Source organism: Coturnix japonica, chromosome 3 (assembly GCF_001577835.2).
Source record: "Coturnix japonica isolate 7356 chromosome 3, Coturnix japonica 2.1, whole genome shotgun sequence".
NCBI lineage: Eukaryota > Metazoa > Chordata > Aves > Galliformes > Phasianidae > Coturnix > Coturnix japonica.
Window position 1 is genome coordinate 83,135,234 of NC_029518.1, and position 13,300 is coordinate 83,148,533.

At 36.5% G+C, this 13,300-nt stretch overlaps 1 protein-coding gene across 16 annotated transcripts in view; it reads right to left on the reverse strand.

Annotated features, from left to right (window-relative positions):
* Window positions 1-13,300, reverse strand: part of DLGAP2 (DLG associated protein 2) — a 454,289-nt gene that overhangs the window by 51,917 nt on the left and 389,072 nt on the right. For all 16 annotated transcript variants that reach the window (XM_015859338.2, XM_032443246.1, XM_032443247.1 and 13 more), the window contains 2 exons: window positions 6,544-6,691; window positions 2,719-2,938 (listed from right to left, as the gene is read on the reverse strand). In XM_015859338.2, the coding sequence (XP_015714824.1) occupies window positions 2,719-2,938; window positions 6,544-6,691 (368 nt within the window). The remainder of the gene's footprint in view (window positions 1-2,718; window positions 2,939-6,543; window positions 6,692-13,300) is intronic.

The window sequence follows — 13,300 nt, forward strand, 5'->3', positions numbered from 1 at the left end:
TGAGAGCCCTATGCATTGTCACACACTCTCATTTGGAGATGCATACACAGCTAAACTATGTGGGTCTGCACAAGGGTTACATACTCATCACTTGATACTACCAACGAACCATCTGGTTTTCTCTGGAAAGTTGTATGCACAACTAGTAGAGCTACTGGTAATTCTTTTCCCATCTATTAGCAACCTTTCTTAACAGAGCCCACTAATAACATCCCACATAATATTCAACGCACTTGCAACCCTTCCACCTTCTGGAAGTGGTTCATGCATCTAGGACAATGTTAAGAAAATGCATGCTGTAAATATAGATTCCATAGGTTTATAACTGAACTCATAGATCAAATTTTATTATTTTTATTTTAGATTTACGTTTTTAGTTACATGAATTAATTTTTCGCTATGCCTGGGCATTATGATTTGATTGCTTTACAACATCGATAAGAGGCAGCCATGACCTATATCACTAAAATTTCAAGGAATAATTAAATTGCACTGCCTGACAATTTGCTGAGAAATTGCTTTAGTTTCTTCTCCAAGACGAGTCTGTAACATCAGAAGCTAAAAGGGAATTAATGCAATGTAATTTTCCTAAGAATTCAAAAGCTGAATTGGAATTGAAAACCGATGCAAAACTTTGACCCTTTTGACATTTATTTGAATGAAGCTCGTATAAACATTAAATATCTGCCAATGCCATTTTCATTTTTCAGGCAACTGCTTCTTTTACAGTTTTCAGAAAGGGGTGAAGTAAGAGATTTTTTGAACTATAGTAATAGCAGGAAATGAAGCACCTTCCTCTGATGTGGAGAGGACTGAAGAGAGAAATATGGAAGAGTTTACCCCTCGGGTTTTATAAACAAGAACACATTTGGAAAAAAAATAAAAAAATAAAAAAAAATCCAATTAATAGTGAGTCACATAATCCTTACTCTTCTTTTAGGTAAGATAAATATTTCTAATTCAAATATTTATTCACCGTAGAAGCTGAGGACAGTGGCGTAGAAATAACAATTTGAATACAGAGTGACACTCAGAACTGTATACAGTTCATAGGCTTCAAAAGAATTTTGGCATGAGAATGCATCTCAAATCATCTTTATTTTTGGGATCTTTTTTTTCTTTTCAGTGTCAATATCACTTCACCACAACAAAGAAGAAAAAGATTAAATATTTGGGCAAGAAAATCCATCTGATAAGACATTCCCAAAATGAGACAAAGCTATGAGTGAAATGAAGGTTATAGATTTCAGTACCTCATTATTTAGCCAGTAGACTGCTAATCAATGCTAAACATTTTTTATAAGTATGAAAACTTCAGGATGAAAACATGTTTATTGCCTAATCTAGTTATTTTCCCAAACATATTCTATTATTCAGCTTTGTTACTCCTGAGAGAATAATTTCTTTTCAGCTGAGAATTTTAGGCTTATCTGGCATATATATTCAAGAGAGCTCAGGTGAAAACCAATTATCTTGGTAACCAAAACAATTCTAAACATATTCCGACTCAGTAACTGCACTCAGATACCAACATAAGTATTTAGTACTATCCTTTGCCATGGAAGGTTTCTTCAGAAAATCAGCACACATTACTATAAGACAGAGATGAAACATTAGTCTCTGGGGTAGCTGTAAAGTCTCCTTTTATATCATGATAGCATCTCTATTAAACAAGGGACAGAAACATCCCTAGAGGTATCACTGTAAGCCACAGTCCCTGATTTTATGCAAAGATATATAAAAAAAATAAAAAGGCTATGCTGAAGATAAAATAACATTTTATACTACTTCTGGAATACAAATTTCTGCTATTCAACCTTAATTTACTTCTTCCTAAATGATCTGTTATGCAACATGTGTGTCAAGCAAATAATTCCCCAAGTATTTCTTTTTTGAGCTATGTTCTCACCTACCACAGATAAGCAGATTTAACAGCGTGTTGCAAGACCAATATCATGTTTAGGAACTGCCACTAACATATTTGGAAAGACATAAGTGAGTTTGAATCCCTTAGCAAAGAATATTCAAGTATTTGTTACAGATATTCTCATCATTTTCCTTCTTTCTGTGCAAACATTTCTCTACTAGTACCAAATACTGCTATTCTAAAATGCATACAGCTATCTGTTTTTACTAAGTAATGAATAAGATGAAATAAAGTTGCTACAAAAATATCAGAGTTTCTAAATTGAACAACAAAACAACAAATGCTAAAGTTAATGAAGACACTGTGTTTATGATTCACTGTATTCATACAACTAGTTATGCCTTTTGTAAAGTATGGTAATTCCCTCTAAGTCAGTTAGACCAAATATTCAAAATCTTGTATCTATTTTTCTTTTGGTACTACTTTTCTTTCGGTATTATAAGGACCTAAGTTAAGGTCCTAATTATTGATCTCACTTATATTTGTTGATATATAACAATAAACAAATGATGTTTTTGTACGTACTATTCTATATCTGTACTTGGAAAATAAATGAAATATAGGTGAAATTATGTCTGCACTGAAATTCATCTCCATTGAATAATGCACACAGGAACCTGCGCAGAGGGAGCTTATTCAGTCACAATAGCACAATGTTAAAAAACTAAGAATACAGGTATCAGACATCACTACACAGGTAAGTTATTTCCAGCATCAAATATCCTCTTACAGAACAAAACTACATATTTTTACATGCAGGAGAGTGGAAGGGTCAGCGTAGATTTGCTTACCTGTGGTTGACCTGATAGTTGAGGTGATGTTGGAAGATGCCATCGCAGGTATACACTCATCATCTTGGGAATAGCCTGCCTGAATTGCACGCAAGTAACTGTGGCTTCTTGTTCGGAAACATCCAGGGAGGTCAAGGGCATCCATTGCCTGAGCTTCAACTTCACTAAACACTGATTCACACACCGATTCAAATTGCCCATTAACCTCTGCTTCACTCATCTGAATAAACAACAACAATGCATTTGATTTTTGACTTGCTTTTTTGTGATCATCACGGCCTCAACATCTCAAATGGACACCTGTACATTGATGAAGAACTGTTTTAGCAAATAGTTAAAATTTAGTAATCCCTTCTGATCACATTTACATTTTTTATAACTTATACCAGCTGTTTATATATGTATATAGTAAGCACATCACACATGCCATACAATTAATTTTACATTTAGTATCTTTTGGCTATTCAGAAAATTATAATACATGTTTTAATGGAAACCAAGAAATCTAAGATCATAGTGGACTGACAGAAATCCATGTTTGTGGGCACTGGACTAGATGATCTCTAGAGGTCCCATCCAACCTTTACAGTTCTGTGATTCTGTCAGCACCGGGGAACAGAAATTAGCTACAGTAATATTAGTTCTCAAAAAGTGAGGGTGGATTGCCTTATCAGCAAAGTTAGGCATCATGTGGACCTGCTGCACAGGTTGTTTTCTTCCTCTCATTATGAATGGACGTATCTCATACTTGAAGTTCTACAAGTTCAGAGAAATATTACATCTACTTGTGCCCAAAGCATGTGAAATAATATCTATTCTTCAAAACAGCATGAAAAGTGGCCTGATAAGAAAGTAATGCTTGGACCAGCCTCATGTTAGAAGGGTCCTAAAATAAACTCTCATTTCTTAGTTACTTGCTAGCCATTTGATCACTGTGTAAAAATGAGATGCAGCCATCTTTCCATCAGAATCATTATTTTAATTCTGACACTTCCATCAGAATGATTGTGGAGGAGCCCTGTATATCAGAGCACACCAGAAGTGCCATGGACACCACCTATCAACCTGGCTCTTGGGAAGGTCTCCACCTCACCCTCCAGATCCTCATAGGGCTTGGATAGGAGCCAGCATGACCCAGCAGGTTGGGCGTGATACAAAATTGAACATTTTTAGGTAGCTTTCATGATTAACAGGGTTTAGCAAGGCTGCCCTGGATGTGAGAAGCTCTGTGTAGTAAACTGTGTATTGAGTCATGGAGATGAGTCCCAAAATATTACACAGAAAATTTTAAACAAGTTCTGTAAAGTCAGTCCAGACCACCTCTAACTGTATGTGAATAATTCCACATTTGTTTCAAAACCAGATGAAGCTACACCCTAACCAGACATGCCTCCTGATGTGTCTTCCTGAAAATAAATCTTTTAAAAGGGAGTGCCAGAAATCAGAATCAGTATGAACACAAGGTGAAATCAGTGGTGTCACTAAACAGCACATCTAGTTCATATTACTTTTTCTATATGGGTGACAAGTGTATTTTTCATTATTACTGTTCCCAGCACAGTATTCATTATGGAAACAGAGTGAGTGCAAATGTTTCAGATGTTTTAGGATTCTGATTAAGTAAATGGAAATTTCATACAGAACTTCTGATGATAATGAATCGCTGATATTTTAATTTCATGTAAGACATTTCGGCTACTAAATCTTCTCTGAAAGGAATTACATTACCCTTCGTAAAATTTGTTTCTAATAAAGTTAAGTGGTCTAATGCAATCTCAAAAAGATTGAAAAAAATCTTACACTGAAATATTTTGCATACATCATTGATCAGGATATTTATGGTAATGTGGCCCATAAGCTCAGTAAGTCCTAATCACTTTCTTCACACTAAGGTCACTGACAGTGGAAAAATTAAAAGTTTTAAAACTTAAATTACAAATGTAAGCTATGGAATCTGGCATCTTATTTGACTGTAACCTTGGTCAAGAGTGACCAAAAAAAAAAAAAAGAACAAAAAAGAAAAATGATCTCATGAAAAAGCACATTAGAAATATCACAAATCACACAAACTGCTATTATGTAGATAGGACAACAAGGTGGTGTCATAGAAAAGGAACAGAAGGAGGCAAAGGTTCAATACTTGTTATTTTAACACATTTACTTTGTGTAGTACTTACTAAATGCTCTTATTACTAATCTGGAAACAGAGAGCAAGGTAGAAAGTATGTTTTTGGCACAAAAATAAGTGAGTTATTGAAACTGAAAAAGAATTGTATCCAGCAGGACTTGGTTAATTTGTCCAACTGAGCAGTCTAACTGCGAATTAAATCTGTTGTGGACATCTTGCCAGGTGATGTGTATTGGATTGGAACAAAGGAACTGAACCTCTACTGAAACCAGCTAGTTGTTACAGACAGCTCAGTGAACATCTCTATACGCAGAAATGGTCAAAAAGGCAGAAGATGTTAATGTAGTTCTATATTATAGCATTATCTTCATGACAGACAACAGCACTTTGCTTTGAATGCAATTTATTTTTTCTTTTTCTTTCTTCCCCCCCCCCCCCCAAAAAAAAAAAATTAAAAAAAAAAAAAAATAAAAAGATGGGGACAGGTCCCACAAGGGAGCTATGAAAAAAAGAAAAGGGTTTTGAGAATGAATGACTGACTGACAGTTTCTAATGCTGATGTGTGCTCTACAAGATTATAGCTAGATTTATCTCACATAAATTAAGGAACATGACTGAAGGGCATTAGTCAGGCAGCTTCCTCCCAGCGCCCTACAGTCAGCAGAGACTGACAAGCACTTCCAGAGGGCTCTCAGCCCACTTAGGATGTGCATTGTCCTGGAAGAAACTCTTTCACTCCATTAACTTCAGAGGAAGATCTAGCTGTTGCCTCAGTAAAAAAGCCTCAAGTAAGATGAGCTGAATCCAGGCCTGAATAGTCATGCAATACATATTGAATGTGAATGAATTCAAAAATTGCTTTAAAAGATATATATTTTCTTAACACAAGCATTATACATAATTAGCTACTATACCCTTAGGTGCACCATGAAACGCTTAAAGAAAAGTATGTATTTGAGAGGAGGGCAGGGTCTTACTCTCACAAAGCAGCACAGGAAAATTTCACAGCCAAAGAACATGAGGAACATCAGAAATTGTATGTAAAGTACTCTGTTAAACAGAATACGCACATACTTTATGAGGCTGTTTGTACTTCAGGCCTGATTCAGATCTCACTTCATCATAAGTTAGTACTAAATAACAAATCTAAAACCAGCAGGATGAAAAAATGTCATCTTTCAGAAGTTCCTGCATGTAGAATAATTGATGGGACTTATTCTTTGACCCAAGAAGAATGAAGGGATTGAATTAAAAGGTGAATCACTGCTCCTTTGGAGCATAATTATTTTAATCAATATTTTAATCTGGCAACCTACATTTACTGAAATCAGGGTGGTATTTTCAGAGGATGTGTTTTGTAGGAGTGTGCCCTTTATGTTGTCTGCATCTTCTTAAGTATTTAATAGACACTGAAACTGAAAATACCAGAACTTGGGTTATTTCTTCTGAAAAAATAAATGGAAAATATTGTTGTGTGTTATGGCGTCCCTTTGCTTCTAGCACTGAATATTTTTGTTGAAATGATGAACAAGGGTAACATTCTTTAGAATCAAATTACTTTGACAATACATATCCTCATTTTGATATTAGGTCCAACAAACAAACAAACAAACAAAAGACAACTACAACCATCCACTAGTAACAACTCTTAAGTCTGTGATTAACCTAAAAGAGAAGTTACAACAAGAATTTCCCACCTGACTAACACAGCTGGCCTGACTGAGCGTGCTCACTGCTCTCATATAGCTCTGATTCCTTGAGCGAAACTTTGGGGAATTGTAGTTTGCAGAGGGATCCAGGTTGTGACCCCCAGGCACGTCACTTGCAGTTTGAAGGTAGCTCTGACTACAAAGGAAAGAGGAAGAAAAAAAAGGAAAGGATGTAAAACTACAGATGGAATCAATTAGGACACTAAAGACAGTATTTTGTATGTGACTCACAAATCCATTCCCCAGGGTCAAAAATCTCCTTCTGTAAAGCACCATAGATCTGCTGTAGTGAAATGCTTTAACACAAGCAGAGAATCTGTCTGCAGTTCTGCTACCTGAAATTTTAAGTATCTTTGCTGTATTTAAACATCATCAATCCTCCTCACTATTAACACTGAACTTTACTCAAAGAGAGTGTGCAGGTCATCAAAGCAAGAAACAGAGCTAAAGCATAAACCAAAGTAACACAAAACCATCTCCTCATAGATAACAAAATCTGTTATTTGTAATCTGTTCTTCTCAAGTGTTCGGCATCAAGAGACCTTTAATCGCTTTACTGAAGATCAAAATATCTTGTGTTCAGTAAAAGATTAGTAAGGTACATGGTGCACGTGCATAAAGCTCTTGAAATGCTGTTTTTGCAACACATCTCCCCGTTTAGAGGACCGGGACCCTAACACCATACTGAACACCTTCAATAGCTTTCACTACAAGGCTATGTCAGTCTTCATGTTATACATCAGATATATTGATTAGCTATCATTCCATGAACATAAAAGAAGCTGAAGAGAAGAACTGTACTTTGCTTTGAATAGAGAATTAAAAACAAACAAACAAACAAACCCTGAATGTTAAGATCATTGTTTATCAGAGTTATCAGAACCCCTAAAAAGCCATATTTTAAGTCATATGTCACTTCTCCCTAAACAGCAGCGCACAAATTAAAGAATATTTCAGAAAATCTGTGTTTTCATGTAGTAAATATGCAGCACTTGTAGCTATTCCTTAAAGGTAATTTTAATAAAAACACAGTTTCTGTGAAAAAAAAAAAAAAGGATCTGTGCCATTGAAACATCTACCAGTACTGGCAATGCACTTTGAATCACTCAGTGTAGCAGTGGCTGTGATATGTGCCAGGGCTGTTGGGAATTTCCTCATGGAAGGGGAAGATCCTGCTCTGGAAGGACAAACGAGAAAGTCACAGGTTCCACTCCAGGTGCAAAGTAAGGTATAAACCATGACTTGGCTTCTTATGCTTATGAAACTTCAAGCATGACCATAGGGCAGTGCTTGAGGAAGGACTCATCAGACTTCCTTGAGGAGTGGGCTCAGACTTGAGTAATCCATGAACAACAGTCAGGGGGGAAACTCAGGCCCTTAGTCATGACTTTGACTAAAGCAGCAAGTAGTGCTGAGCCCCAGCTCCCTGTGTGGCCATTTCCTTTGATGTCAGACATGTGAGATGACTCAACGTCCCGCACATCACCAGCTGCAAGAGCAGATGGGATTTACAGACCTCCTGACCTTACACTTGGGAAATCTATTCTCAAGCACTTCCATGCATTATTCCTGCCTTGTTCATCTCAGGCTCAGCACAGAAATCTTTGCTTCCTCAGCACAGCTATCTGCTTCTCTAAGATGAGCTGCCTATTCCTTCTTCAAAGAAAGAGAAAATGTCATTTTATTTATTTACTTAAATCTTCAGGCAAGGCAGGCTTTATTTTCTGAACCCTTAAGACCTTTCCTTGGAAGCTATACAGTTTTTTACTTCCTGCTTCTGTGTGCTGCCTTTCATAGAATATATAACCACAAGACAGAGGTAAACCATGTAGAAACTACGCTATATCTGTTGAATCAAAATGAGAATGTATGAGACTGATGCAGGCACCTGAACATCAGCTAATTAAATCATTGCTGTCAAAATGATGTGCAGATTAACATAGGTCACTGATAAAGGGTCTGATTTAGTTTTAGATTATGAAAACAGGAACTGTAATCACTTTCTTTTTTCCCATAGGTGTGAAGACTGTAACAGAAGGCTGTAACAGATTAGGCAAAGTGATATAGAGCCTACCTATCTATATTGAATTGTTGGATGTAACAAAACCTTTTAATTTAGTATTTCTCAGAACAGTTTGACAAGTCACTTCTGGACCATCTGCTTGTCATCAGGTGGTAAAATCTTGGATTCTATGTTCAGAAGCAGTTTGTGAACGAAAGGGGTATTTGAGGTTTCTTTGTTAAAACAAGGGCAAAATAAAGAAAAGAAAGAGGCAAAAAATTGTGAATGAATAATTATTTTAAAAACATGAATTAAACTGGCTCCTAATAACTGTCTTCTTAGCTAAGTGAGGTAGATGAAACACATTATTTCATTGTGGAGATACAGGTTCCTCGTGAAGTATTACTATCATTAAATACAATTGACAATGTTTACAACAATAATTTTTGAGACAAATAAGCCGCATATGCCATGGTACTGCTAAGCAGCTGAGTTTTGATTTATGAGTTTGGACGTTACACGGTAGTTAAATAATTTTCATTTATCAGAGGAGAACAATGTATGTAACAAAAATAAAATAAGTGTTACATACATTAGGCTGTAAAAGCAATTTCACGTTCTTTCAATTAATACTTTGAACTCCTTTCTGATAAAAACAAATGATTAATTTTCATTTTTAAGATATACATTCAAATTAATCCTCTAGGATAAATGTCTCAATGCATAGTAAAAATGACACTTGTGTTATAAACACGATCCAGAACCAAAATGCTTTAAACTCAAAAGTTACATAGATATATTTCTTTCAAATATCATTATCTAGTGCTCAAGAAATTTTTATGCTTGCCAATAATGCTATAAAAGCATGCCACATGTGACACTGGTAAAAGCTGGCTTTTTAATGGCAGCCACTCTGTTTATGAACTCAGCAATGTATTTCTTGACCTTCATTTCCAAAATACCACAGCTCAATCAACTTTGATAAAAGAAAATGATTTTCCTTTATGCTCTGCAGTAGATGGTGTTATCAGCTACTTGCTGATGAAGACAAGCACAGACACATGAAATGGTTTGACAGTTCATCTCCAGGACCACAGAACAAATGCACACAATAATATCAAATAGGTGACTGCAAAGTTTGGTGCTATGGGAAGAGAAGAAGAGACTAAAAGCAAAAATTAAATTGGTATGTCAGTCCACTTCCCACTTGCTTTTCGAAACAGACAAGTTCTTAGGAATGGATTCCCCTTTAAAAGCTTGCTTTTTTTTTTCCTTTGCCCTCAAGGGTCGCCTTCCCTCTTCCATTGGCTTCAGAGAAAGTCCCCAGAAGCAAGGAGGAAATCTTTTTTGAGACATCTCTTAGCTGAAAGCGAGGTTTAAAGCCTCAACAAACTTTTGGGTATAAGGCACTGTACTGATGCTGCAGCTCCTGACAAAAGGAAAGTTTTAGGAGTCCCAGTGAAGACAGCCAAATTTGCAACAAGTCTTTCAGTACTATGCAGATTGTATGAGTGTTTTCAGGGAAGAGAAAGTACTGTATTGTAAACACATAAAGTCAACTATAGCACAGCATGCTTATCTGAGATAGTATACCTGATAGCATATCTGATAATACATCTCATATGTATCACCCTGACATAGAGTGAATGAGGAAGAAGTTAGATTGCGTATTCCAACAGCAAATATATATATATATATATATATAAAGAGTGGATGAAGAATAAGGGAAGAGATAATAGTCCAAAAAAGAGTAGTTAGAAGTTTCTAGAAGTCTTGCATTACAGCCACCCTTCTCTTGCTTTTCTCGAGCATGCAAAGTCTCAGGCCTCCATGATGCCCTGCAGCTCTTACCTGAAAGCTGTATTTTCCTCCAGCCCCTGAGTTCACATATACAAAAAACTACACATCCAGCTTTCCTTTCTTCTTGGCCAACCCAAATCCTATTCCTTCCTGCTCCCTAGACCCCTCTCAATTCCCAGCTCACAGTTTTGTTGAAGAGCTTTCAAAACATCACCACAGAAGCCAGTAATCTCTGTTACTTCAGATCTAAAAGCAACAAGGTACACTGAAAAAGAAAAAAGAAAGACTTTTTTGACTTTCAGAAAACACATTTTCTTCTGTTTTCCCAACTCTTGTAGCCATCTTTAAAATGACTATGAAAAGTAAAGATGTAGGAAGACATTTAAGTCTACTTATTGTGATCAAAAAGCACTAGATGATATTCAGATTAGATGGAAGAGTAGATCTACATCCCTTTATCTTTTTTACCCACTTATCCTACTGTAACTAAGACTTGAAAAACTAAAGAGTTATTCAGAACATGCTTTAATAAATGGAACATTCATATAAGCTAATGCAATAACTGCAGTAAAGCATTAACTAACGGTAAGGGGAGGAATCTTATTTCCTCATCCTTAGCCATCTATTATTTAGCCATTTATTTCCTCTGTAAACAGCATTTTTAAGAGGAGTAAAATGTTCAAGTTACTTTAACACTAAATAACTTCCTTTGTTCTTTTTCCTGAATTCCACCGTTTTGCCTAGATTTTGTAAAGAAGTTCAAATGACTGCACGGTGCCTGAAGCAGCCAAAAACTTCAGCATGATGTGCTGGTTGATTTGTGGTGTTCTTGCTGTGGTCTTTACTACAGCCCTTTGCACCACTCACTTGGTTTGTCACTTCGTACAGCACTAAATTAATGCTTTGTCATCACTGAGCTCAGATGCTGATGTGACTTTTTTTTTTTTTTTTTTTTTTTTTTCCCCATAGCCTTTGTCACTGCTCTACAACTAGCACTTCTGCAAACTGGACTTATAGCATGCAGTACCCTACAGTGACAGCATCGTTTTCCTTTTAGGACACCCTGAAATTCCAGATTGAGTAACTAACTTGGTCTTAGAGTTTATAGCTATGTCATAGTCCAAGTAAAACAAACAAGTCCTCTAATGTCTCCCAGCAAATTCATATTGCTGGCAGCAGTACTTGATAGTGAAAAAAACACAATATATGCAACCTGGGAAAAGGTTCTTGGTCATATTTTTTTCTTGTGCTTATTTACTTGTATATTATTTAGTAATGAGTGATTTATATCATGTACTTTGTCTCAAAACCACTATCTTAGTTTAAAAAACATGAACATGATGCCATCAACACAGCAAATGTGATAAATCTGTCAAGTTTATTCCTTGATCTACTCGCACACTCTCCAGATAGTGACCATCCCCCAGAATGTTCACCTTCCAGTGCACCCCGGGTCAAGGAGATATCAAAAGTGAATTAATGTCTTCACTGGCCCTTAAAAGTTGCAGTAACAAAGTCACCTTCTGATTCTGAAAGGGCCTATCAAGTTTATTAAGAGAGCATCAGATATAAAGAAAGTCCATTTTCCATCAAATTAACTTTTGGAATTGTAATATTCTCAACCCTCACGTTTTTATTTGCATGATCATGCCTGCATTTGTCAGAAAATCTAAGAATGAATGGGAACATTAACGAAGGTACAATCACCTCTGTTTAAATCAGCACATGCAATTCAGAAGTATCATTCTGGGACAAAAAGATAGAATTTGCAGAATTCATCTCAGGCACCTACAAGGCAGGTACATTAGGGTTAGCAAAGTAGCGTAAGTTATCAAAAGCTATTTTATTGAGAGATTTGCATTTCAATGGATATTCATTCCTCTATCTGTATCTATCTTAACTATGTCTCAGTAGGTACGTGAAATAACTCATCGAACAGAATCTAATGATTAAGCTTAGCTAGCAGTACCATTGTACAGCAGCTGCGAGTCACACTGCGTCTCTGTGGATCCCTGCTGAAATCAATAGAGCTCTGCATAGGGGCACAGATGTGCCTGCCTGCAGTGCAACGGAGAACTCTGAGCATAGACATTAAGTCTGATTCTCCCTTTGGAATAATGCACTTATTCCAGTTCTTTGAAAAACTGAAAGCACACATAAATTTGGAGAATTTATTTGCAGTGTAGAATTTTTCTAATATTTGTCAGACTGGATTTTCTCTTTGATCAGTGATAGACATTAGTATTTGGGCCAAAATAAATTTTTAAGAGGCCTACTTATTTCATCATTGACATATAGCCTGTCTTAAAAAAGGTGTCTGAAAGATATCAAGGAGACAGGGGAGGTTTAGGTTAGATATTAGGAGGAAGTTTTTCACACAGAGGGTGGTGACACATTGGAACAGGTTGCCCAAGGAGGCTGTGGATGCCCCATCCCTGGAGGTATTCAAGGCCAGGTTGGATGTGGCTCTGGGCAGCCTGATCTGGTTGTTGGTGATCCTGAACATAGCAGGGGGGTTGAAACTGGATGATCAGTGTGGTCCTTTTCAACCCAGGACATTCTATGATTCTGTGATTTAATTTATTACAAGAGTACGTTAGGAAAGAGTTGGGGACTGCCCTGATGAATCACTGGAAGGAGAAAACCTTTCCTGCCAGTAAGGAGTTACGGATTTAATAACATACAAACCAGAACACAAGAGAAAATAATCTAGAACAGTTAAACAGTCTGACAGTTTGATCACTCTCTGCAAAAGTACAGGAGATGCAGGCTCAAACAAGCCTGTTCTCTAAAACTTGCAGAATGTGGGTATAATAAAAAGGGTCTCACATGGGAAATCTGAACTGAAAGCTATTGTTTGTAAGAGGTGACAGATGTGCACAAATACTTAATCATAAAAGTCTTGTTCCAGCATCCTACACTGAACTTACCCCAGAGATTACA